Raw genomic sequence first — 25,353 nt, forward strand, 5'->3', positions numbered from 1 at the left:
CCGGGAGCGGCGCGGGGAGCCCGCCCCGCGGCCCAGGCCCGGGGGCAGCCACGCGGTTACCAACCTGATGTCATGTAGCCCCGCGAAGCCTGGGGCGCGAAGGCCGCGGGGAAGCGCTTGTGCAGGCGGTAGTCCTTCTCGCTGCGGGACCTCATTCGGTCCGAGGCCCGGTCGGAGAAATCCGCGCTAGGCCAGGCTCGCCGCAAGGTTGTGCTGCGGGTCTTCTTCATGGTGCGGAGGGCGACCTGCTGCCCCGATCCTGGGGCCTCAGTGCCGGGGCGCAGCGTGCGGCTTCATCCGTCTACGGCGGGCACGACCCGGGCGCACACGGCGCGCATTTTCCCAGCCCCTCCTCGTCGGTGTCTACACCGCCAGCAGCGGGTCCGGCCCTCCCCACGCCCCCACACCCCCGCACGGCGAAGGCTCCGATTTTACACACGTCCCACAATGCATTACACTTCATTTGCAATCCGCCCGGCTTATAGCTTCCAGATTCCAGGGGGAAAGGCACGTTAGGAGGCTCCCCGGCCGGGAGGAGGCGGGGAGGGGGCGGGCGGGGTGGGGGCGCCGAGACTTGCAGCGTGGAAGCGATGGGAGCGCAGACAATGGCCCGATTCAGCGCAGGAGTGCTGAGCCAACCGGGAGCCCGGCACAAAAGACCCAAACAAACAAGGAAGCCCCAGCCTCCGGGGCTGCCCCGGGATCGGGCTCCCGGGCAGCCAGAGGGGCGGCTCAGCGCGAGGCGTGGGGATGACAGCGTCCCAGCCCGGTCCCCCTGGGCCTACCCGCCACGCGGCCCGCAGTCCCGGGTGCGGGCGGGCGCTGCCTCCCCTGCAGTCCTCGGGGGGCCGTCTTCATCCCAGAGGCTGGAGCGGGCGGCGCGTGTGCATCGGGCTCCGGGCGAGCTCTGCGGGCGGCAGCTGCGGCCGGGGGCTCCGGCGGATCCAGGAAGAGCAGGAGGCGTCCTCGCGGCTGCAGCGTCTCGTCAACCTGGCTCCTTCCCGGGCTCGGGGTGGTGTGCGTGCCTGTGCGCGTGTGTGTGCGCGCGCGCACGCGTGGGCCCCGACACGCATGTGCCCCCTACACATGCATGCTCCGACTCACTGGCCAGGGCGGCGACGGAGCCATGGCTGCCGAGGATGCGGAGCGCGCCGCCCGACACCCGCACGGTGGCACCGCGGCTCGGGTTCGAGCGCGCAAAGCGGCTCCCGAAGGGCAGGAAGCGGGGCGGACGCCGGGTCTCACGCTGATCGCCCAGCTGCCTCCCGTCCGCGCGCGGATCCGGCCAGGCTTCGGGTTTCCCGGTGAAACGCCCCGCGGAGGCGCTGGGGCCTGGGCTGGCGCCCCGGTTTGCAGACGGAGCTGGGGTATTTACAGATTTTCCGGGGGGGCCTCCCCCTCGCAGGCAGGGAGAGAGACCGCGCGGCGGGGACCGAGATCTGCGGGGCCCAGCTCAGCCCACCTGCGCCAGCCCCTACGTCAGCCGGAGCCGGGGAGGGGCCCCCCGCGAGCTCCTCCAACAGCCGCAGACGCCGGGCGCCCGGTCTCCGCCGCCGGGAGGACGCAGTGGCGGCGGCTCGGCTCTCCCTCTCTCCCGGAGCCCCGGCGGGAGCCACAGCGCCGGTTCCCAGCCCGCCCGGCTCAGCTGTGGCCGCTCCAACCACCAATCGCTAGAGGCCAGCGGGGCGCGGGGCGGCGGGGAGGCGGGGGCCCAGCCCAGGCGCCCGGCCGGAGGCGCGGGGCCGCGGGGGTCAGGGAGGTCCGGGCGAGCCGCCGCATGGCGGAGAGTCCCCGCGACGCTGCGCTGCTACCGGCGCTCCACCAGCACTCAGCTCCCTGCCTGGGTTTCCAACGGCGCTCCCGTGTTATGCACAACAAAAACAAGCCTCCGTTTTCTTTTTCGACATCGCCTCTTTGAGCGGGTTTCCCATTTGTGACGATGCCCCGTTCAAAATCATTTTCCTTATGTTGCAGTTTCATAACCACAGGTGCCTTGGTGGAGAGACGGGGTTCTAAAACGTATGGGGCTATGATCTTAAGCTGATACCGGAAAAAAAAAAAAAAGCCAGCGGGCTCTAAATGGTTAAGATTCAGTTCTAGCGTAATTCAGTGCTATTCCAAGGCTTGAATTCTTTTTTGGGGGGGGAGGGGAGGCAGCAAGGTTTTGGAGAACCGTGCAGAGCAGGACGGCGTTTCAGCCACAAGCATTACAGAATCCAGCACTAGAGCCCCCATTCAGTATCTCAAGGCTGCCCTCTGTAACCTGAGGCTAATGTAACTAATCTCTCTCTCTTGGGATACCCGGGGTATAAAACAAACAAATAAAAATCATTACGTTTCATGGAACTTATATTTACACTAATCTAAGTTTATGACTAACTGTAAACCAATTAACTAATGTTCTGTGACATTTTTTAAAAGTTAGGAAAGGATAGTCCCTCCCCCCACCAAAGACACATTTTGCCAAAAATGTCTTCTTTATTGTAAGAGGACTACTCAGAACAGAAAGACTACAGCTATAGAAGCTACAGAAGACTAAATGTGTAAAGAAACAGAAAGGTAATAAACAATATTGCACTGATGAATGCAGAAGATATTAGCATTTACCTATCTTAATTCAATTCAAAAAACAATTACTCAGGACCTCCCATGAGCCGAAAGCGGTTAGATGACTGATTACAGTAGTAATGACTGAAGGCTAATGGTGATTGCTGTGGCAACGGTGCTATTTATTCATTCCGCACATAATTATGGACTGTCTAGTACAGGCCTGCACTGGGGTGGGTGTTGGGCAAACAGAATACCACATGGTCCCAGGCAGCTTCCGGTCTAAGGAGTAAGCAACTAAGTGCACAGATTGAGTGCATTCTACAAAGAAGAACAACCTCTCTGGGAAAATGACAGTTCACCGGAAACCTACAGGGTGAGGAGTCATCCCAGCAAAGAGTGGGGAAATGATGTTACAGAAAGTGGGCACAGCACATACAAAGGCCCTGGGGTGGGAAGGAATCTTGGCTTCTGTTGGGAGAAGAGAAAGAAGGCCAGTGTGACTGGAATGGGAGCATGAGAGAAAGGTGTGTGATGAGGTCACGGAGGAAGGCGAGAGCCAGATCATACAGTGACTTGCAGACCATGTTAGGGGTTTTGTATGCTATTCCAAGTGCAGTGTGAGCCACTGAAGGGCTGTACGGAAAAGAAAAGAAAAAAAGCAATGTTTTAGGATTTCTATGAAGAAGGGCTTGAGGAGACAATCTGTTTGAGGGGAGGGGTCAGCCCAGAATTTTCTGGAAAGTAAGTCTGAATTGCAGTTAACTAAAACCAGAAATATTCATTGTTCCTATGAAAGAACGGGGAGGGGTAGTGTGAGAGATTATGGAAAGAGATCTACACCTCCACTCAGGCACCTCTGAATGCGGGCCTAGCAGGGGAGTGACATCATCGAGTGTCCATACTTTCAGCAGATGCCCTTGCAGCCAACGCCACAAAACTGGGCACAGAGGATGCAGGCAGTAAACAGGCTGAGGTGGCTGAATCCGAGCTGAGAGCAAAGTAGGAGAGGAAGGGCTGATAAGCAATGTATCCATTCAGATCACGGCACATCAACCGAGGTCATGGAGGTAAGGCTTGAATCTAGCAAACAGCCTACTGTGAGACCAATCCTATCTGAAGACAGTGGGTGTGAAGTTCCAGTTGTTGTAGCCACTGTGCAAATCAGACTCCGTGTGTGCACCTGTCCCATGGGGAGACTCCCTGGTCCCATGCAAGCCCTATGTCCCTAGTCCTGGGTTCAAATCGGTGGACCTACCAGAGACAATGTGGGTTATGATCTGTCCGTCAAGTAAGCTCAGGTGCATAGGCCCAGGACCTACTAGGAAAGTTTAGAATTAAATAGAGAGATGACAGAGCAAGTCAATTTTATAGTATTAGGATTTTTAAAATTCAGGCTTAAGAATAATTTGTACATTTGGTATTGCCATATCAGATAACAAGAGACACTAATCAGACACATTTGCGTTGTGATTCTAGTTCGAATGTATAATTGATTTTAGACTTGTCGTTTTGGGTTGAAAAGTATGAGAACTTTGACTTTGAAATTCTCCTCATTTAAAACTTCAGGTTATTAGATTTGCAAGAGCTGAATGGATGAAAGAGCTGTAAGAAGGCAAACTCCGTGAGGTCAGGAGTTTTCCGCATTGTCATTCTCCTTTGTTCAGAGCTGTGTCTCCGGTGGCCAGCGATGCCGCCGTGTATTTGATAACTAATGAACTTGACTGAGTACTCTGGGACACTTGGTTCGAAACCTGCCCAAACACACAGACTAAGTGCTTTTTAAATTTTAAATATAGTAAGCTTATAAATGCAAGGTAGGTTTTTAAGGAAATGCACTTCATTGTATTTCTAAATGAGTCTTCAGGTTGAGTTGACAGATGTTTTTGAATGCTTCCCCTGCAAGCAACAGTGCGTAGTTGATTAAACATTTCGAAATCTACAAAGAGAACGAATCGAATTCAAGACTTAAGGACAATTTGACTTTGGATGGTTATCTCCAGTAAAGGAAATTTTGATTTTTTAAATTTTTACCCTTAGAACACTGAACCTTAATTTAAGGCCTACGTATCTGTAACTGGTCTTTGCTGTGCCCAGAAAGCCCCGCTGGGACATTGAGAAGCCCATACCGACTGTATGGACCGAAGGCAAGAAAGTAGTTCGGAGAAACTGAACCACTGAAGTGAGAAGAGGGAAGACTGATACGAGTGGAAAATAACTAAGAGGGGACGGGCCTGAGTCTTGACCTTGTAGCCTAGAAAAGAGGAATTTCAATCCAGGGCCTCCTAGGCCCACAGTGCTCTGGGGTACAGGGACGCCCACTGATCTGATACTGGCTACTCCAGTCGTATACCAGACTCTTCAAACTCAGGAGCAGTCTACTGAACCACGGCCACAGTGCCCACAGCCTCCTTCTGTCTGCCAAAGTGCGACTTTGGTGCAGCCAAAGACCTAAATACGCAGAAAAGAAACAGGTGTCTCTGGATGGATGGGATGGGTGGATATATACAGCAAACTTCGTGATTAAAATATTTGTTAAATAAAAATCGGAATTCTAAGTCTGACAGGAATGTATCTTATTCTGCTTCTTCTTGAAATAGGATTTGCAAAATATATTAATAGTTTACTTCTACTAAATGTGTTGTTTAGTCCAAATGAAAAATACACACCTATCTGCACACCTTGAAATTGGGGGGCTGTGTGGCCCCGGTTATAGAGCGCCATGGAATCTGGAAGAGACTGCTTCCCGGAGGAGGAGGGCTTTCAGAGGCCTGTAAGGTGGAGAATTGGGGCAGGTTCCTATGTGTCACATATCTATATCCCTATGTTCATATATATATATATATATATATATATATATATATATATATATATATATGTGTGTGTGTGTGTGTGTGTGTGTGTGTGTGTGTGTGTGTGTGTATATATGGCCTGGTGCACAAAATTTGTGCAGGGGGGGGGGGTCCCTCAGCCCAGCCTGTACCCTCTCCAATCCAGGACCCCTTGGGGGATATCCGACTGCCAGACATCCCTCTCGCAATCTGGGACCGCTGGCGTCTAACCACTCACTCGCCTGCCTGCCTGCTTGATTGCTCCTAACTCCTCTCCCCTGCTGGCCTGATCACCCCTAACCGCCTCTGCCTCAGCCCCTGCCACCGTGGCTTTGTCTGGAAGGACATCCGGAAGACATCTGGTCTAATTAGCATATTACCCTTTTATTAGTATAGATATGTATATGTCTATACTACATATACATATACATATACATATACATATACATACATGCACACCCAAGTGGCCTAGGATATTTCAGCCTCCAAAAGCAGCTGAGGTAGCCAGCTGATCAGCTTTGTCCGTAGGGCACTTTGGGAAATACATTTTGTCTTCCTTCACTCAGACTCCAAACTGTCAGTTACAATTTTATCCGAAAGTGCCAGCACTGCGGATCTTCCTGAGAAGATGCTCCGTCCTTGTGCAGCCCCACTGTGTGTGCCTTGGCGGTGGTCACATGGCCAGCATTTGGATCTGCAACTCCTGATGAGGCTATCTGGACAAACGTGACCGGAGAAGAGGGTTCCACTGTGAAGTGAGTTCAGAAAATGTGTTATCGTTAGAACAGGCCCGCTGGGCCCCTTAGAGCCTTGGATGTGCCAATGCCCCTTGTCAATCACCAGAAAGTTCTCAGGAAGCACTAGTCATAGGACCAGTTGTTGCTGGAGCACATTTTGGGAGACAGAGCGAGACAGGTGGTGTTTGCAACACCCCGGGAAGGGAGCCATCCTAAGGGGAACACAGGTTTGAGAGAACCGCTAAGAATGCGGGGAATGCAGAGCTGGTGCATTCGTACAAAATCTTAACTGGATTCTTCTTAGTCTCTTCATTTAGGTATGTGATCACCTATAGTCTACTCCTGACAGGGCTAGACTGAGTAGTGGCCGTCAGTGCATTCTACTCCCAAGGAAAGCAATGTTTGGGGATGGAGGGGCTTAACAAGGAGAAGTAACTCAAGAGGGGCCTGGGTCCCTTGGAGGCCTGTTGATGGGGTAAGTGGGCACAGTCTCAGGCCATCTCCAGGCCAGACTGATCGCAGTCAGAGCAGCAGAGGGCACAGAGGCAGGTGTTGCCAAGGAGACTGCCATTTCATTACTTTGTTGGGGGCCTGGGAAAAGTTTTTGAGCGCCTTTTTTTTCCAATTGTGATGGTAATAATCTCTCAAAGAGCTGCAGTGAACATCTGAGATAAATATAAGTGTCCCAGTTCACTGCTGGCAAGTAGAAGCACCAATAAAAAAAAATAGCCAATCCCAGTATTACTATTCATCACTATGGAGGGAAACGATTTCAAAAACCGGAATCCTTGCTGAATCCTTTTGTTCTATGAACTCTGCTTTGCATCAAATAACAAGACAGGCTGAATGGGGCCCAGGATGCTATAGGCCAGCGACGGCGAACCTATGACACGCGTGTCAGAGGTGACACGCGAAGTCATTTTTTTGGTTGATTTTCCTTTGTTAAATGGCATTTAAATATATAAAATAAATATCAAAAATATAAGTCTTTGTTTTACTATGGTTGCAAAGATCAAAAAATTTCTGTATGTGACACAGCACCAGAGTTAAGTTAGGGTTTTTCAAAATGCTGACACGCCGAGCTCAAAAGTTTCGCCATCGCTGCTACAGGCGGTAACAGCGACACCGTAGGGGCTGTCGCATTGGGTAAAGTACACAAACTGGGTTTAGACAGCAGAAAGGCAGCGACACCCAGCCCAGTGAGCGTGTACACGGAGGCTATGGCACTCAGCAGTGCCCAGCACACCTGGACCCAGGTGGCGAGGTCACCACAAGCAAGAACAGAACCCGAGAGGATGGAAACAATCTACGTGTCCATCAACAAATGGATACACAAAATGTGGTCTGTACCTACGGCGGGATATTAGTCAGCCTTTAAAGGAAGAGCATTCTGAAAGTGCTATCACATGGATGAACCTTGAAGACATGAAGCCAAGTGATAAAAGCCAGACACACAAAAGGACAGACACGGAAGACCCCACCTAGGTGAGGTACTAGCATAGTCAAGTCCATAGAATCAGAAGGAGAACCAAGGTTGTTGGGGCCTACGGGGGAGGGGAAGGAGGAGTTAGTGGTCAGTGGGCACAGAGTCTCAGTTTGGGAAGATGAAAAAGTTCTGGAGATGCCGGTGGTACTTAATGCCACTGAACTGTGCACTCAGAAATAATAAAAATGGAAAATGCTATAAATACATAATCAAAATTTAGAAAATTTGGAAGAATAGAGAGCAAGGAACAAAGTCCCAGTCGAGAGGTGGCCTTGTGTGTGCAGCGTGGAGGACCGACGCCTGTGAACTGGTCCTCCTACCTGCTCGCGCTGGGGGCACGCGTCCTCCCTTCATTCTCTCGGAAAACAAAGACTCCATCAGGTAAACACAAAACAAGCTCCAAAGTAAACTGAAAGGGTCAGGCCCCACCCAATTATTACTGGGAAATGGATCTTTCAAGAATGTATTTGAATTTGTAAAGATCTAGAAGGGAAAAAAATATTTGTTTTTGTTTATAGACTCTGAAGTGTTTGCTCTTGAAAATTGATATGAACAAACACTCCGTTTGGGCCCTGGCTGGGGGCTCAGTTGGTTGGAGCATCATCCCAATATGCTAAGGTTGCAGGTTCGATCCCTGGTCAGGGCACATACAAGAAGCAGCCAGTGAATGCATACATAAGTGGAACAACAAATCAATGTCTCTCTCTCTCTCTCTCTCTCTCTCTCTCTCTCTCTCTCTCCCTCTCTCTCTTCCTCTTTCTAAAATCAATCAATATATATAGATATATTTAAATCTGGTCATTTGCACAGCCAGGAGCCACCAGGCACGCTCTCACAGAGAACAGGCATCCTTTATAAAGACCTAATATTTCTCTGAAACCCAAATAAATGAGTAATAGGTTTTCTCACATTGAAATCCATTAAGGTTCGGATTAACTATAGTTACTTCGAGTCGCTGTCCTTCACAAGCTGAGGGAGAAAAGACAGAGATGTAAGGGCCTGGTTTACATGAGGTGACAGTGTTAGCAGTTCACTGAGTCATTCTTCCAGTGTATTGGGTGCATCTCAGGCTTAGCCTGCGTACACAACAGTGAGTAACTCTCGCTTGGACTGCGAGCTCCTCCGAGTAGCTCTGCTGGACCACCCAAGACTTCAGCCACAACTTAACGCCATGTCCAGGGAACTCCTTTGTTCCGCTCAGAACTGACTAACCACAAAGGCCCAGCTGAAATCCCAGTGGGTCCCTCCGACGGCGGGGCATCCTATCAACCTCATTGTATTCCGAAAAGGTCAGCAAAATTGTAACTTTCATCGCTTTATAAAGAAAAACGCATACCTGAACTTTACATCGAGCAATCCTGAAAGCATTTTGCTGCAAGATAACCAGTGGACGTTTATGCGGTAAAAAGTGTTTTCATGGTTAATCATCACATGACAAAACCATGAAGATCACATGAGCTGAAAATCCACCTACTGAGCACAGATACACGCAATAGGGAGTCACCTAAGTAACACACCGCACAGGGCCACCCAGAAGCGGCCTCCACCCGGTGGGCTCGCAGATCTCCCCAGGTGACACGGGGCCCGGCCACACCCACAGTGCCTGTCTGTAAGTCCCCACGGTTTCTCCCGGTGGCCCAGGGAGTCACCTGGGGCTCTCGCTGCAATATGCGCAACACACCGGACTCCGTCCGCTTCTCAACCACGTCATGTCCATCTCCAGGGCTCCGGGAAGCTGCCCGGTTCGCCCGATGCCTGTCATCTCCCGTCCTCCTGGGAAACTCTCAGTCATCCTTCAAGTGCAAATGGCCGTCAGTCCCCAACCAGCTCCCCATCTTCTCCCCCAGCCTCTGGCTCCCATCCTCCTGCAGCGTCCGAAGCCCTCGCTCTGTCTGTGTAACAAGAGGTGCCTCTCGCCTACAGGGCTCACACACTGGAGCGCATTATAACGGCGCAGAGTCAGCCAACGCTTCCCCGGTCTGTGCTCCTTGAGACCAAATGTCCACCGAGCACTTGCTATGAGCCAGTCACGGCTACGAGTTCAGGGATACAAACGTTTAAAACCAAAACCAAATCACAGCAGTAAGAACAGAGCCTGCTGTCACGGAGCGTGTACAGGCCAATGAAAGGGAGAAAACAGCAACGCACATAAATCAGGACATTGTGCAGAAGAGGAGCTAAGGATAAGTATGATGGGAGAAAAGAACTCCGGGGAGGAAGGCCGCGGCTGGAGGTTTGCGATTTAAAATGGGGTGGCCAGGCGATATTCCGTTGTGCGTATGTTCCAGGTTTTCTTTATCCAAACCTCTGTTGATGGGCACCTGGATTGCTTTCATATCTTGGCTATCGTAAATAGCGCTGCAATAAACACAGGAATGCGTAGATCTCTGCAAATTCGTGCTTTGGATTTCTTCGGCTATATACCCAGACGTGGAATTGCTGGGTTAGAAGGTAGTTCTGTTTTTATTGTTTCGAGGAACATCCTTGTTGTGTTCCATAGTGGCTGGGCCAGTTTGCCCGGGGGGTACTAGAGGCCTCAGGAGGGTCGCGTATTAAATGATATAAATGCCTACACACTACGCTGTACACCTGAAACTAATAAAAATAGATTGAATGTCAACTGTAATTGAAAAATAAAATAAAATAGTAAATCAATCGATGGGGCGGCCAGGGAAGACTTCACCTTATTAATCACCTGATGCCCGAGCCTTTCCAAAGAGAGGCTCTCGGCACCCCTGCGTGCACGCTCATGTTAGCCCCTCCCTGCTGTGTTTCCTGCAGAAACACAACAAATGGCCCTGAATTTATAAAGTGGGTTTGGGATCGTAAAGGAACTAATATTATACCTACTTCCTTTTCCCTCTGATCTGCTTGCAGCTAAGAAATAATAAATAATGCCTTACGTTTGCCTAGGGCATGATTATTTATTGAGTCTCATAAGGTCCGAGGCCAGCAAGGTAGGGGTTATCCTAATTAAAGATGGAAAAAATGGCCCTGGCCAGCGTCGCTAAGTGGTTAGAGCACCAGCCTGTGGACTGAAAGGGTGTGGATTCGATTCCAGTCAAGGGAACATATCTGGGTTTCAGGTTCATTTCCCAGCCCGGTCAGGACACATACGGGAGGCAACCAGTTGCTGTGTCTCTTTCACATTGATATTTCTTGATCTCTCGCTCTCTCTCTTCTTCCCTTCCTCCCTCCCTCCTACCTCCCTCCCTTCCATGCTCTCTAAAAAAAAATCAATGGAAAAAATATCCTTGGGTGAGGATTAAAATTTTAAAAAAGATGAAACAAATGAAGGCTCAAAGGCTGTAAGTGATTTGCCCAGGGTCACAGTCCAGGGTGTTTTTCTGCCCCACCCCTCTGCCTCTGTAATGACTGATGTCAGCAGATTTAGGGTTATTTGTTCAGTGCTTTTGTGCAGAATGAATAGTTTATCTAAATCTTTATATTGCTGGATTGACCCCCAAATTTCTAAGTTATCTTATGAGGGTTTTTTAGGCATGGGGGGAGGGGGGCTTTTTTCTGTCAAGGGCCATTTGGACATGTATCACACCATTTGCAGGCCATACAAAATTATCAGCTTAAAAATCAGCCTGCTATTTTTGGTCAAACATTTAATGAACTCACCCCTAATGCCTTGGCAGGGCCAGACCAAACGATTTCACGCACCTTATACGGCCCCCTGGCCAGACGTTCCCCACCCCTGAATAGGTGCATGTAAAATAGGAGGCACATTTCTCCCCATGACTCAGCTGACTCCCTCAGTGGGTTTCTATGGACGGCACCTGAGACTGGAGTTAAGCCCTTCAGACTCATCAACATGCAGGTTTCCTTTCTCAGTTCTGCCTGCAGGTCACCCTCGAAGGGCTTCCCTGGTAGTGAAAACCACGCTGTGACACGGACGGATATGCGACGGTGGGTCTTTCTCCCAACATGTGGCTTCCTGCCATGGAAGGAGATGCCATACATGAACAATTAAAATCGTGTGTCAAAAAAGAAGCAAGTTTTTTGCTAGTTTCCTATTCCATCACTTTATAATATTTAAATTCCAGACTATTTAAAAATAACTACTTTGAGTCCCAGTGAGTGAGAGGACGTCTCTGTGATGTCATTTAATAATCACTAACAGCATTTTTAGCTCTAAAGTAGAATGCAAAACACACAGATGTAATTATTTAATAATTTCTGCTAAGTCCACCTGAGAGGTTTTTTTTAAACTTTCAACATTTAGGAGTAATTAGGCTAATAGGTAATAATCTTCAATCTTCCTATTAGTTTGGTATAGTAAAGGTGCTGTGAATTTTTATTTCAAACACAGAGGGATTAGCTATAACCTATCCGTCATTCCAGTAGCTTTTATTAGGGTTACTGTATTATTTATTATTCAAGTAGGACACATTTTAAAGTTTAAAAAGATGCTGTTGATTATAGTAGCACATAATGCTTTAAGCCCTCACCGGTTTGGCTCAGTGGCTAGAGCGTCGGCCTGCGGACTGAAGGGTACCGGGTTCGATTCCAGTCAAGGGCATGTACCTTGATTGTGGGCACATCCCCAGGAGGGAGTGTGCAGGAGGCAGCTGATCGATGTTTCTCTCTCATCGATGTTTCTAACTCTCCATCCCTCTCCCTTCCTCTCTGTAAAAAATCAATAAAATATATTGTAGTAGCACATAATGCTTTAAGCAGTACCCTCCTGGGCAAATGGGGACATAGGGTTACCCTATTCCCTTCCAGAATCTTCTATGTCCACTCTGTCATCTGGGCCCCCATCTTTGGGGCCAGGAAGTCCGCGCCCCTGGCCAGCAGCCTCGGTCTGAGACCCGGACACTGGAATCGTAAAGAAGGTCTCCAGGTGAACACTGTGATGAAGGGGCTGTGGTTCCCCTTTGCTGGGAACTCAATTGGTCTGGCCGTTGGGTGTTGGCCAATTGTAATAAATGCACTTTCCAGAAAGATGCAACTTTAAAGGAGGGCTTCCTACAAATCCCATGGCAGGGAGTTAGCCAGCAGCGGGTTTAAAGGGCAGGACCGTGGCTAGCGGCCGGTCAGAGAGGACCACAGGCCCTCCCCATCCATCAGCGGTGTCCGCATTGTTCAGCTTCCAGAGCGGAGGTGTTTCCTCTTCCTCCCCAGCACCACTGACAGCAGAGGAGGCTCCCACCGCGGGGAAGCCTCATGTGTCCCCTCACAGGGGAACTAGGGGCGCCATAACTCACACTCGGCAAAGAGGCCACCGACAGGAGGCCACGGTCACAGAAGCTGGCCTTTGGGGAGCCCAGGGCCAGCCCTCGTCACAGCACAGCTGTCTGACCGTCGGATTCAGCAGCTACATCATTCCTCTCTCTCCTCTTTCTTGTTTAAACACGTGCGCGTCTTAAACCAGCCAAGACCAATAGCAGAGAGTAAAGGTAAAACAAACACAATAACAGCAATCGACATACAATAACCAACAACAACCAAGGCACAACAACCAACATACAACTACAACACGCAACATACAACAGTAATCAGCATACAACCAACACACAACAACCAACACACAACAACCAACATACAACAATAACCACAACAACTAAGATACAACTACAACACCCAACACACAACAGCAATCAGCATACAACCAACACATGACAACAACCAACACACAACAACAAACAACACACAACAACCAACATACAACAATATCTACAACAGCCAAGATACAACTACAACACCCAACACACAACAGCAATCAGCATACAACAACCAACACACAACAACAAACAACACACAGCAACCAACATACAACAATATCTACAACAGCCAAGATACAACTACAACACCCAACACACAACAGCAATCAGCATACAACCAACACACAACAACAAACAACAAACAACACACAACAAACAACATACAACAATAACCACAACAACCAAGATACAACTACAACACCCAACACACAACAGCAATCAGCATACAATAACCAACAACAGCCAAGGCACAACAACCAACATACAACAATATCTACAACAACCAAGATACAACTACAACACCCAACACACAACAGCAATCAGCATACAACCAACACATGACAACAACCAACACCCAACACACAACAGCAATCAGCATACAACCAACACACAACAACAAACAACAAACAACAAACAACATACAATAACCACAACAACCAAGATACAACTACAAGACCCAACACACAACAGCAACCAACGTACAACAACCAACATATAACAACTATAACCAACATATAACCCCCAACAACATACAGTAACAACCAACATACAACAACCTATATATATCAAACTACATACGACAACAGCCAACATATAACAAGTACAACCAACATACAACAACGAATTGAAAGGTGAGGAAGAAGGCCTTTTCCCCAGTTCGGACGGGTGGTGGGGAGACGACCAATGCCTTGGATGGGGGAGTGGGAGAAAAAATCTTAATCAAATCCCAAGGCATGCCTGTCGCCGTGGCCACCTGACACTGGCTCTGTGATATCCCGGAAGCCAGTCTGATCCAGATAGAGCAAGCCTTAAGCTAGTTCCAGACCACACTTCTCTCCACTGCAGGTTCCAGGTGTGATAACCGGGACTCGGTACCCACGCACAAGGAGGGATATTCCTTTTCTACCCGCTGGCTTATGCCCTCGGGGGTTTACTCCAATGACTGCTGCTTCCAGGAAAATCCTGCTTCCTGCTTCCTGCTTCTTACTCACAGGACCCAACTCTCCCTAACTTTTCTCTAAGGAAGAATATGTCTCCAGGGAACACTTCTGGGTTTAGCCAGCTTGACAAAATTCACAGCATCTCATCACAGCAGACAAGCAAGGAGGGAATTTTTGTTTTGTCCTCTGTGTCCTGCGACATCAAGTTCCATGCTAATCTGACGTATTGAGATGTAATAGTCATTGAAAACCTGCTTTAGTGGCTTCCATCACTAAAGAAATTGAAGATGAGTCCAGCGGCTTGGCTCAGTGGTTGAGTATCGACCTATGAACCAGGAGGTCACCGGTTCAATTCCCAGGCACATGCCCGGGTTGCGGGCTCATCCCCAGTGCCGGAAACAGCCCGTCAATGATTCTCTCTCATCATTGATGTTTCTATCTCTCTCTCCCTCTCTTTTCCTTTAAAAAAAAAAGAAATTGAAAATGAGAAGCTGAAGAAATATATGCATTATCAACCCTGTCCCCCAAAAGGATCAACCCGTCTCCCCTGAAACGCTTTTCCTGGAATATGACCGATGGTGAGCAGAACATGTCTCCAACCATAAAATACCTCATATCCCGTGCTGGAAACTAGAGCACTGGGAGCTCAGGGTATTCACATCTGCTGACACGAAGGAAAAATCAGTTCCAGACCCGCCACCAAAAATAACCACGACTCTCTCCTTCTCTGTGGTGACACTGATGCTTAAGGGGGCACAAAATAGAGCAGCTGCAACGTCTTTGGAAAACATCGTGCAAAAATGCACTCGTTTAGGTAGAAAGGAGAACGAAAACACTCCAGAACGAGTGAGTATCTAGCCAATGCCTCAGCGGCTGTACGGCGGGCACGTTTTGTCAGCGATTCCCAGTCCTTCACAGCCCTCTCTTTTCATTGACCCACAACACCCACCACTCTTAACAGAGTTTGTTTCTCCCTGGGGGGGGGGAAAATAGTTGAAAATAAAATGGTCATATAATATCTATATATACAGTATAAAAGGCTAATAGGCAAAGTGTCCCCTCAGGCGATGGAACGGGAGACCGGGAGTTCGATCGCTCCCTATGATGTGCACTGACCACCAGGGGGAAGTGCAAAACATGGCAGGTGACCAGCGGGGAGGGGTGGGGGAGGCGCACTGAGGGAGTGAGAGAAGGAGGAGGGGTGAGGGGCTGATGGGTCCTAATTGCCAGCCAGGCCTAGAGACCCTACCCGTGCACGAATTTCGTGCACTGGGCCTCTAGTTTATTATAATAGATTTTTGAAAAGACTATAGGACATTTGGCAAGATTGTGGAATTAATGCTAATTTACTTAGGTTAACAGTATCATACTTATGTTTTTAAAAAGTGTCTTAATCTTTTGGAGAGATGTACTGAAATATTTATGGGTGAAATAATATGATGCCTGGGTTTGCTTGAAAAATAATCTGGGCTTGGAGAGGAAGTAGGGAGGCAGATGAAACAAGATGGACCATAAATTCATCATCGCTGAAGCTGGCTATTGGCTTTATGCTTCTATTCTCTCCCCTTTTGTACACGTTAGAAATTGTGCATAAAAAAATAAAAAAGGAACGGCTACGTAAAATTGTCTAAGTGTTTTTTTAAGTTTTCAATTACAGTTGACATTCAATATTTTATTACTTTCAGGTGTACAGTATAGTGGTGAGACATTTATATAACTTACAAAGTGATCTCCCCCACCCCGTAAGTCTAATGCAAAAATAGACTGAATTTTAAATCTCCAACAGTATGTGCATTCCTTGGGAAATTTTCCTCCTGACTCTGGACAGGGATGGGAAATATCACTAAATGCTATTCAGCAATAAGTAACCAACAACACTGGAGCAGTCGGTAGGAAAGCAGGGTTCAGGTCCCGGCTTGGTCACTGGCTGGCTTTGTGACCGTAAGCAAGTCTCTTGACCTCCGTGGGCCTCGTTGCCTCGTTTCTAAAACCAATGGGTCTGACCGGCAGTTCCCCAAGGTCTCTTCCAGCTGTAAGAGTCTATGAAATATGAAGCCTACCTAACAATTAGCAGCAAACATGTCAGACGAGCAGTTTCAAGAGCACCCCCGGCACAGTGAACCCCGACAGCTGCTAAAACTGCCATCCATTTGTTCAACCACCAAAACTAAGCATGCAACCTAAATGTCGGAAGAAAGATGTTTTTCTGACATCGACCAAAGTCTTGGCTTTGTTCCTCTTTATGCAGCCAGGGGCAGACTCTAGACTGGGATAGTGAAGGGATAGAATTTAATTGAAATCGGTTTCACAGAACTCGCTATATCCTGGGATTAACTGACCCTCTGGGAAATGAGAGTTTCATGTCTGGGAAATGCCCTGTTTTCTCTTTTATAATTGCTTTAAAAAATGGGAACCCAACACTCAGGAACCCATAAAGATCAGTGTGTGTGCAGCGTAAAGGGTCAATGAACAGAAAACTCTACGCACAGAAAAACAAAGACAGGTCGAAGGGGATGGCGAGAATGGCATTTCATCCAGGGATTCAGTTCCCCAAATTCCATTTCAGAGTCCTCGTAAAGAGAGATCAGGCCGGGGTTTGTTTTAGAACCAACATTCCCACTGCAGTTTCTCAGAACAGCGAGTGGGGTGTTTATGTACATGAGACTTGAGGTCCTAATACCTGTCACTTACCCAGACGTCTCACATAGCGCTGTTGGTCATAAAGCATATTACCGCATGGTACGTGAGCTGCAGCCCTCGTTACATGTAATTAATTAAGCTCTAGGTCAGTTCAAGTTCAACCCCGTTAAAATTCGTTATTTTATGAAAGTTTTTGTTCACATGAAGTTCCATCTCCAGAATAAAGGATTCCAAACACGTCTCAACCTATAGGTCTGGTCAGTATGTGTCAGTGTTACGAAGCTACATGCCGATTGGCTCACACGCCACAGAGAGAATGAAATCAGGTGGAAACTTTATTTATTTTTATTTTCATCACCTGAGGATACATTCCCATTGACTTTTGGAGAGAGGGGAAGGAAGAAGGAGAGAGAGAGAGAAACATCGATGTGAGGGAGACGCATCCATTGGTAGCCTCCTGCACATGCCTCAAGCAGGGCTGGGGACCAAGCCTGCAACTGAGGTATGTGCCCTTGACTGGAATCCAACCCGGGACCCTTCAGTCCGTGGGACGACACTCTATCCACTGAGCCAACCAGCGAGGGCCAGATGGAAATTTTAAATTGCTGCATGAAGTAGGCTTGAGAAGGGATGAGAATAGCATATAGTTAAACATAAAAAATTATTCTTTCTATGCATTTCTGCCTAAAAATCATCTTGCGTGGAGATTTCAATATTTTAATGAGGTTTTTCTGTACACCCTGGGTGTAGAATTCACGTTGAATTCTAGTTTTCCAAACAACAACCATTTTCTTTAGTTCTTTAATGAACACTTAGCCTAAACAGTGCCACAGTGATGTCTTTCCATTCACGGACAGATCTGTTCTTGTTCTCCACGCGGGGGCCTAAGATTGTCTCTCCCCCGTGATGCCTGAGGTTGCACTTCTTTCCTGGACCATCTCGGAGCCCAGAGGTAAGTTCAGCTGCCCGTGGCCGCAGAGAAGACAATTTACTTTCGTCCCACTGAAGGCAGAGAGAGGCTCTTAAAGGGGCCGGCACCCTCCACAGTGTCGTTCGTTATGTTTGGAGAGTGTGTTCGCCCTCATTCTTTCACTTGGTATCTGAGGCATGAATAACCCAGCCAATGAGGCAAAGCTAACTCTGACATAGAGTGGTCCACATTTCAAATATCCAACATGTATTCCTTGGAAAAATTCCTTCCTAACAGTCTGTACACAACTGGGGAAAGAGGGGGGGGGGGGGAATCACTAAATCCTACTTAGAAAAATGTTACCAAACAGTCAAAATTTCTACCCCACTGGTTGGAGGCAAGATGCTCAAAGTCCACACCTTGGCAGTCCCAATGTGTAACTGAGTGGAAAATAAGGAGCAGAGATACTGCCAGTTCTTTCTGTTGCCTCTCTCGCCACCTTCCCTGGGCCCATCCTCTTCTCCTCATCTCTCACCTTGAACGGGCATGGGCCCCAAGTTCATTCCAACCTCACGCTTTAGTCTCGTCTTTCCCATGTTCCTGTTCTCCAAACATACATTTCCTGGTCATATTTAATGTAGGTGACAAAATTATCTTTGTTCCTGATCTGGCCACGACATTCCCTTTTTAAAATTCTCACAGTACCACCCTGACTGGTGTGGCTCAGCTGGTTGAGTGTCCTCCCCTGCACCAAGAGGTCGCCCGCCAGCTTGATTCCGGGTCAGGGCACATGCCTGGGTTGCAGGCTCAATCCCCAGGAGAGGCCGGGCAGGAGGCAGCCAATGTTTCTCTCCTTCTCTCTAAAAAATCAATTTAAAATGCTCACATTTATCTTTCAATTCCTTTGCAAAATGAACACAATGTTTACCCTCCACTTTAAGACTTTTGGCTGCTTGGTTGGTTGGTTGGTTGGCTGACTGGTTTATGCCTGGATCCATTACTTTAGAGCTAATAGTCTGATGGCTGAAAGGGAAGACTAGTGCAGCTGCCTGCTTCTGCACTATACGGCTGGAGAAACTGAGGCGCAGCATGACTTTACCAAGGCCACCTAGCTGGTTGGCAGCACACCGTGGACTAGACGCCAGGTGTCTGACTTCTGGGTCAGTGCCATCTGTGCCCTATCGTGCTGTCACTTTCCACAGCCCTCATTCCCGTGGCCCCGCATGCTTCTCTCGTACAGCTGGTCCCTGCGCTCTCTGTCGCCTGCCCCATCCCCTGCGCCTCCTGCAAAGCCGGCCATACACCTAAACTGGTGCCCGCTGACCTCTCCATCCGCGCGGCAGCAGCGAACCAGCAGTGCCGCCTGCCACTCCTAAAACTGCCGATTTCTCCAAGAAGACCATCTATGCGGCTGTCCGTGGGAAACGGCGGGAAGTGCCTCACGGATGCTAGGGGTAAAGGGGGCAGAGGCCACGTCGCACGCCGTGACTCGTGCCTACACAACCCCTGCTGACGTTCATGACGTTAGAAAACGACTAAGTGTGTCCGCTGTCCCGCCATATTCCGATCACCGAAGTTTGTGCAGGAGCCTGTGCATCCACCCAAGCTCTGAGGGAGGTCTGTGGTTTCCGCCATAGTACATTTCGGGGGCGTTTTTATTCTGTGGGGACATCGCGTTTGATGTCTTGACTGAGAGTAGAAAAGTGTGTGAGTGGTGTGTGCAGGATCCATGAGGGGACAGATGGGATGGACAGGAAGTGGGGACCAATGGGATGGACAGGAAGTGGGGACCAATGGGATGGTCAGGAAGTGGGGACCAATGGGATGGTCAGGAAGTGGGGACCAATGGGATGGACAGGAAGTGGGGACCAATGGGATAGACAGAGATTGGGGACCAATGGGATGGTCAGGAAGTGGGGACCAATGGGATAGACAGGAAGTGGGGACCAATGGGATAGACAGAGATTGGGGACCAATGGGATGGGAAGGAGGTAGGGACCGATGGGATGGTCATGGATTTGGGACCAATGGGATGGACAGAGATTGGGGACCAATGGGATGGACAGGAAGTGGGGACCAATGGGATGGACAGGAAGTGGGGACCAATGGGATGGTCATGGATTTGGGACCAATGGGATGGACAGAGATTGGGGACCAATGGGATGGACAGAGATTGGGGACCAATAGGATAGTCAGGAAATGGGGACCGATGGGATGGTCATGGATTTGGGACCAATGGGAGGTCAGGAAATGGGGACCGATGGGATGGTCATGGATTTGGGACCAATGGGATGGACAGGGACTGGGGACCCACGGGACGGGCAGGGACTGAGGAGAGCAGCTGCTGCCCATGGGTCCCTTGGGCAAAGCATCAGTAGAGGCTGGGCTGAGGCAGCTTGAGGCCCCACAGCTACTTTCCACCCCCCCTCCCCCCAGCCCCCATGCCCCTCCGGCACTGTACTAATGCCCGTGTACGGAGATTTGAGAAGGCTTTCTGGCCCCTCATCGTGTACACACAGGCCTGCGACCACAGGCGGTCGGCGCGTGCCCTCTGATGGCTCCAGCTATTATTTTCACAATGAACACCACTGTGCAGGGTTCATCTTAGTTTAGAGAAAGAAAAAAAATCCATCAATGAGTACAGAACCATTCCAGAGAATGGAGCTTCCTTTGTAATTCTTCGGAGAAAAAGAAAAACAAAGCAAAAAAGAAAAATTCGGCTTACCCCTGATGAGCTATCCTTTCTGCTCTTAATCTCAGCACAAAGGTTCGGATTAGAAGCGCTGGCATGAAAACAGCCTGCCGTCTGGGCTTTGAAGTCTAATGATGACAATCGCTGAAACCTTTGGCAGCGCTGGAGAAGGCAGAGTCCCTCACAACCCTTTGAAATGTTAACTACAAACTGAAGAGGTCGTTATGGGGGGGATTTTTCATAGAAGGGGCACAATGAGCGTGCTTTTTAAATTCACACGCGGTCAGTTTTCTCCCAACACTACGGCTGCATGTATGTTCCCAATTTGCCACTGTCTGCAATTCTCATTCCAAATCAAAATCAGGAGCCAACCTCCTGGATTGGGCGCAGGACACAACTGTGGAAGCAGAATAATTGGTCCTTATGAAGTGACACATACTTCTCATTTTGGAGCTGCTCTCATTTTTTTTATTTTTTATTGGGCAAACATGCCCATGCAGATCTAAGAAACAGTCTTTCCCCCAAACAACCCCAAATTACAACAAAATGAATACATTTGAAGCAGCACTAGACGGCAATGCATCTTGGTCCTTCTCATTCCTGGAAGTGCTACACGTGACACCTCTAGGAGGCAGGTCGCTGAACCCGAAGATGTCTCCGGGAAGGCCAGGCCGCAGCAAAGTCACACAGAAGCAGCTTGACCTGGACCAGCCCCCGGGGGCCCAGCTCTCCTGGGTGCAAATCTCAGCACTTTCTCCTACCGCACTCAGCCTTGCTTGGTTCCTACGCTTCTGCAGCTGTTTTCTCATCTCAAACATTAAAGTGATCGTTCTTACCTGAAAATACTGTTGTCGGGATTCCATAAGGTCAATTGTGTAAAAGGATTAACCACAGTGCGACACCAGGTGCTTAGAATTTTTTAAAGCTTGAAAAAAGACACCTTTATCTCCCACCAGAAACTCCAAGCTTCCATGTAGCCGACTAAGGCACTAGAGAAGGCAGAACTGAATTGCAACCAGGATGCGTGGCTGGTGTGGCTCTGTGGTTGAGCATCAACCTCTGAACCAGGAGGTCATGGTTCAATTCCTGGTCAGGGCCCAGGCCCAGGCTGCAGGCTCAGTCCCTAGTAGGGGTGTGCAGGAGGCAGCCAATCAATGATTCTCTCTCATCATTGATGTTTCCCTCTCTCTCTCCCTCTCCCTTCCTCTCTGAAATCAATACAAATATGCTTTTTTTTAAAAAATCACAACAACCATAGGCCTCATTTTCTCCTTTCATCAATACTAATCTTCACATGCTCTTCCCTAGTCCTTCTTCGGGTCAGTGAATTAGTCTAGAAACCGAGTCGTGCAAACACAGTAGTGAGTGTTCCCATTTCCCTACTTCCCAACGCTTGATCAGCACGTCTGCTGAAGGCATGCAGTCTAGCGCTTCTCAAACTACTGCTTGGGTCCTGTGAAAATGCAGAGCCCGCAGGTCTGGGTGCAGTCGGAGAGTCTCCATTTCTCTCGAGCTCCCAGGCGGGGCTGATGTGCTTGTCCGCAGACCAAACTTTGAGTAGCAGGGTTCTAGCTTAGGGGCAACAAAAGTCAAAGACCCTTAGAGCTTGGAGCTAAAAGAGAAAACTTAGAAATTATGGGGGATATATGTATATATGTTTTTATTGACTTGAGAGAGAGAGGAAGGGAGAAGGACAGAGAGATAAACACTTCTATTGGCTGCCTCCTGCACGCCCCCTACTGGGAATCAAGCTGGCAACCAGGGGATGTGCCCCGACCAGAAATAGAACCGGGGACCTCTTGGTTCATCGGTCGTCACTCAACCACTGAGCCACACCAGCCAGGCGGAGATTGTTTTTTATCACAAAGACGGTCAAATTCAGCTCACACATAGTTGTGTTGTTTTTAACTTGTGATCCTCACAGTGTTTTTAGAAATTGGGAAATGTTTACAGATTTACAGCATCGAGAAAAGAAAACCTGAAGATACTGTGGCACGGGGCCTCTGATCCTAAATAGCAGGGAACGCGGGAGCTGAGTGTGACTGTGGATGGACCACGTGCTCTCCCGGACCTCACAGCTCCGTGGTCCTCCCCAACACAAAGGCCAAGGCGATGGCCTGCGTATCGAGGTGCAGGCCCTGTGGTGAGCATCTCCCATACTAGAGACCTAGTTCTCAATCCCCCAGTCCCCACGATACTCAGAGGGGCACAGGTTTCGAGATAAACGAGAATGTCCTTTTGGCCACTGCACTTGTTTACATTACCCACCTGGCAACCCCCGATCCACCCCCCTCACTCTGAAGACAAGAAAGTGGGGGGCACAGCAATTAAGTAACTTGGCTCAGGCCCCAGCTGGCCACGGAGAGAAGGGGAGGTCCCGGGTGCCTGCGGGATGCTGACAATTACTAACAGCTGGGCAGCCGCCCGAGGGCCTGTTGGCACCTCTCAAATCACCAAGTTGGCAACCTCTCCCCCTGGTCCAGGCTTAACATGACTAACTACCTTCATTTGTAAAAACCTCCTCTCCGGTGGATCCCCATTTCTGGCTCTTAATACTATAAACAAAGGCTACCAAGAAGCCTGCGTGTCACCTCCTCGCTGGTCAAAGCCACCAGGCCGGCTGCTGAGCCAAAGGAAGCGAAGCTCACACTTCCAGCCGCCACACCTTGGGGGAGGGGGCGGGGGGAGAGGGGAGGGCCCCTTGTGCAGCCCTGCAGGCTCGCTTGGGAGGCAGCCAAGGGCTTGGGGGCCGGCCAAGTCGGGGGTAATGACTCGGGCTGCCTGGAGCCGCCCTCCGTGTTCAGATACAGACAAGGGCTCTGTCAGACACGTGTGTGTCGGGGACAGGGCTCTGGTGTCCCCGGGAAGCAGACTGCAGCCAACAGGAGGTCTCCGCCTCCAGGGCAGGGCTCGGAGCTCAAGGTGAGCACCTGCCCAATGTGCCTGTGACAGCCTCGCCGCCCGCCCCGCGGCCTCTGGTGGAACCCAGGGGATTGATGCAACCGGCAAATAAGCAAGACCCGCTCCGTCCCAGGGGCCGGGTTTGACGGTGACCCTCCTCAGCATCCCTCTTTAGACAAAATTCACCTGCCAGGCGAGGCTCCCAGAGGCCTTTGCAAAGCGGCACCAACCGCTGCTGCGACATGCAGGGAGCTCCCCGCACAGCCCAATGGCCCACAGACCCCGCTCTTCCCCCCTGCCCCCCCAAAGGAGACCAGCCCGGGGCAAGCACAGGGCTCCCTCAGAAAGCCGCCCAGCCTCGAAGTGCCACCCATCGGGGAAAACAGAACCACCAGGCTGCTCCCTCTGCCCCAGCTTCTAACCCTGACCTCGGGACTCCCCTCCACCTCCGATCCACACCCGTGGAGAGTGGAGGGAAGAGAGAGAGGCAGGAAGAACTCGGTGTTTTTATTTTATTATAATTTTTTGTTGTGGTGAATCCTCACCTGAGGATATTTTTCCATTGATTTTTAGAGAGAGTGGAAGGGAAGGGGAGAGACAGAGAGAGAGAAACGTCGATGTGAGAGAGACACATCGATTGGTTGCCTCCCGCATGCGCCCCGACCAGGGATAGGATAGATAGAGCCTACAACCAAGGTACATGCCCTTGACCGGAATCAAACCCGGGGCCATTCCGTCTGCGGGCCGACACTCTATCCACTGAGCCAAACCAACGACGGCGGAACTTGGTGTTTGTAAAGAGAGGAGGATCTACAAGCAGAATTGGGGCTCAGTTTCTCCGTAACCCCGGTCACCTCGAGCCCCCAGGCAGGCTCCGCTGACGGCGCTGGGCAGGGCGCTGCACAGCGAGGCGCGGAGGGCGAGGCGCGGAGGGCCGCTGGGGCTGCGCGAGGCTCTGGGCGTGGCCGTGACCCTGCTCCCGGGTCTGCACGGACCCAGCACGGCCCGCAGCACGCCGGTTCCCTGACGCTGTGCAACTGCCAGACGGAGGTGTCGGGCTGCATCCCGTGTGCGCGGTTCTGCCCATCAAGAAAAATGCCATTCGAAAGAGCACCGTACAATCACTTAAAATAGGACACTTTGAAACACTCCACCAAGTGGTAAAGGCTCTGGAGATGAATAATCTCCCGTCCTCCTAAAACAGAGCTTTCCCGGCGTCAGCCCGAGATGGCAGCTGCTGACAGAGAATTCTGGAAACCGAAGCCAGGGCCGCATGGCTCCCCCTGCTCGAAGGGGCAGTCGACACAAAAAGACTTTCTCATTCGGTTCCCACCGCAGGGAGGCCCGGGCGGGAGAGAGAGAAGAGGAGAACACTCGGGGAACTGACCGAGGTCCCCTTGCCTGGGGGATGAAGACGCCCCCACATTGTCACTACCCCCCCTGGAGTTGTGGCTGCCCCTGTGGGCCGGACGCGCCAGGCCTCTCTCGTTTTCCCTGCAAGTCTCTGCAGCCATCGGCGAGGGTATTGGTACAATCTGATCAGAACACGCTTCCCTAAGAAAGATGGACGGAGTGTCCCCTCACCATTGACTTAACAGGAGCCACGAGCAAACTATCTCAGATGCCTGGCCCCGGGGGAGGCAGGCGGGCACCTGTGCAGCCAAAGGCAAGAGCCGGGGCTTTGGTGGCAGGAGACTGCGGGCTGGAGAGCGGAGTTCACCCGCACGCTCCAGTGTGAGCAGATGTCGTTGCCAACCCCGCCGGCGTGACAACGCAGGGGAATGCAGCCGTGTCCACGCCGGGCAGGGCGGTCACTAGATTTCAGGGAAGCATCCCAGGCCAACTTTTAGGGGAAGCATAAATAATGGTGATGGAGCTAATTCTATGCCTGACTTAAATAGCTCTCCTGCGAGGAACCCCACGCCTGTCCGCACAC

General features: G+C 50.1%; 1 protein-coding gene across 2 annotated transcripts in view; it reads right to left on the reverse strand.

Moving 5' to 3' along the window:
• Positions 1–25,353, reverse strand: part of STOX2 (storkhead box 2) — a 195,603-nt gene that overhangs the window by 101,484 nt on the left and 68,766 nt on the right. Inside the window, exon 1 of one of the 2 annotated variants that reach the window (XM_059685719.1) lies at positions 65–1,613. The exons of the other annotated variant lie outside the window; for it this stretch is intronic. Coding sequence (XP_059541702.1) covers positions 65–230 — 166 coding nt within the window. The 5' untranslated portion in view covers positions 231–1,613. Of the gene's footprint in view, positions 1–64; positions 1,614–25,353 lie in introns of those variants that run through there. 2 annotated transcript variants of the gene reach the window in all.

Source organism: Myotis daubentonii, chromosome 2 (assembly GCF_963259705.1).
Source record: "Myotis daubentonii chromosome 2, mMyoDau2.1, whole genome shotgun sequence".
Classification (NCBI taxonomy): domain Eukaryota; kingdom Metazoa; phylum Chordata; class Mammalia; order Chiroptera; family Vespertilionidae; genus Myotis; species Myotis daubentonii.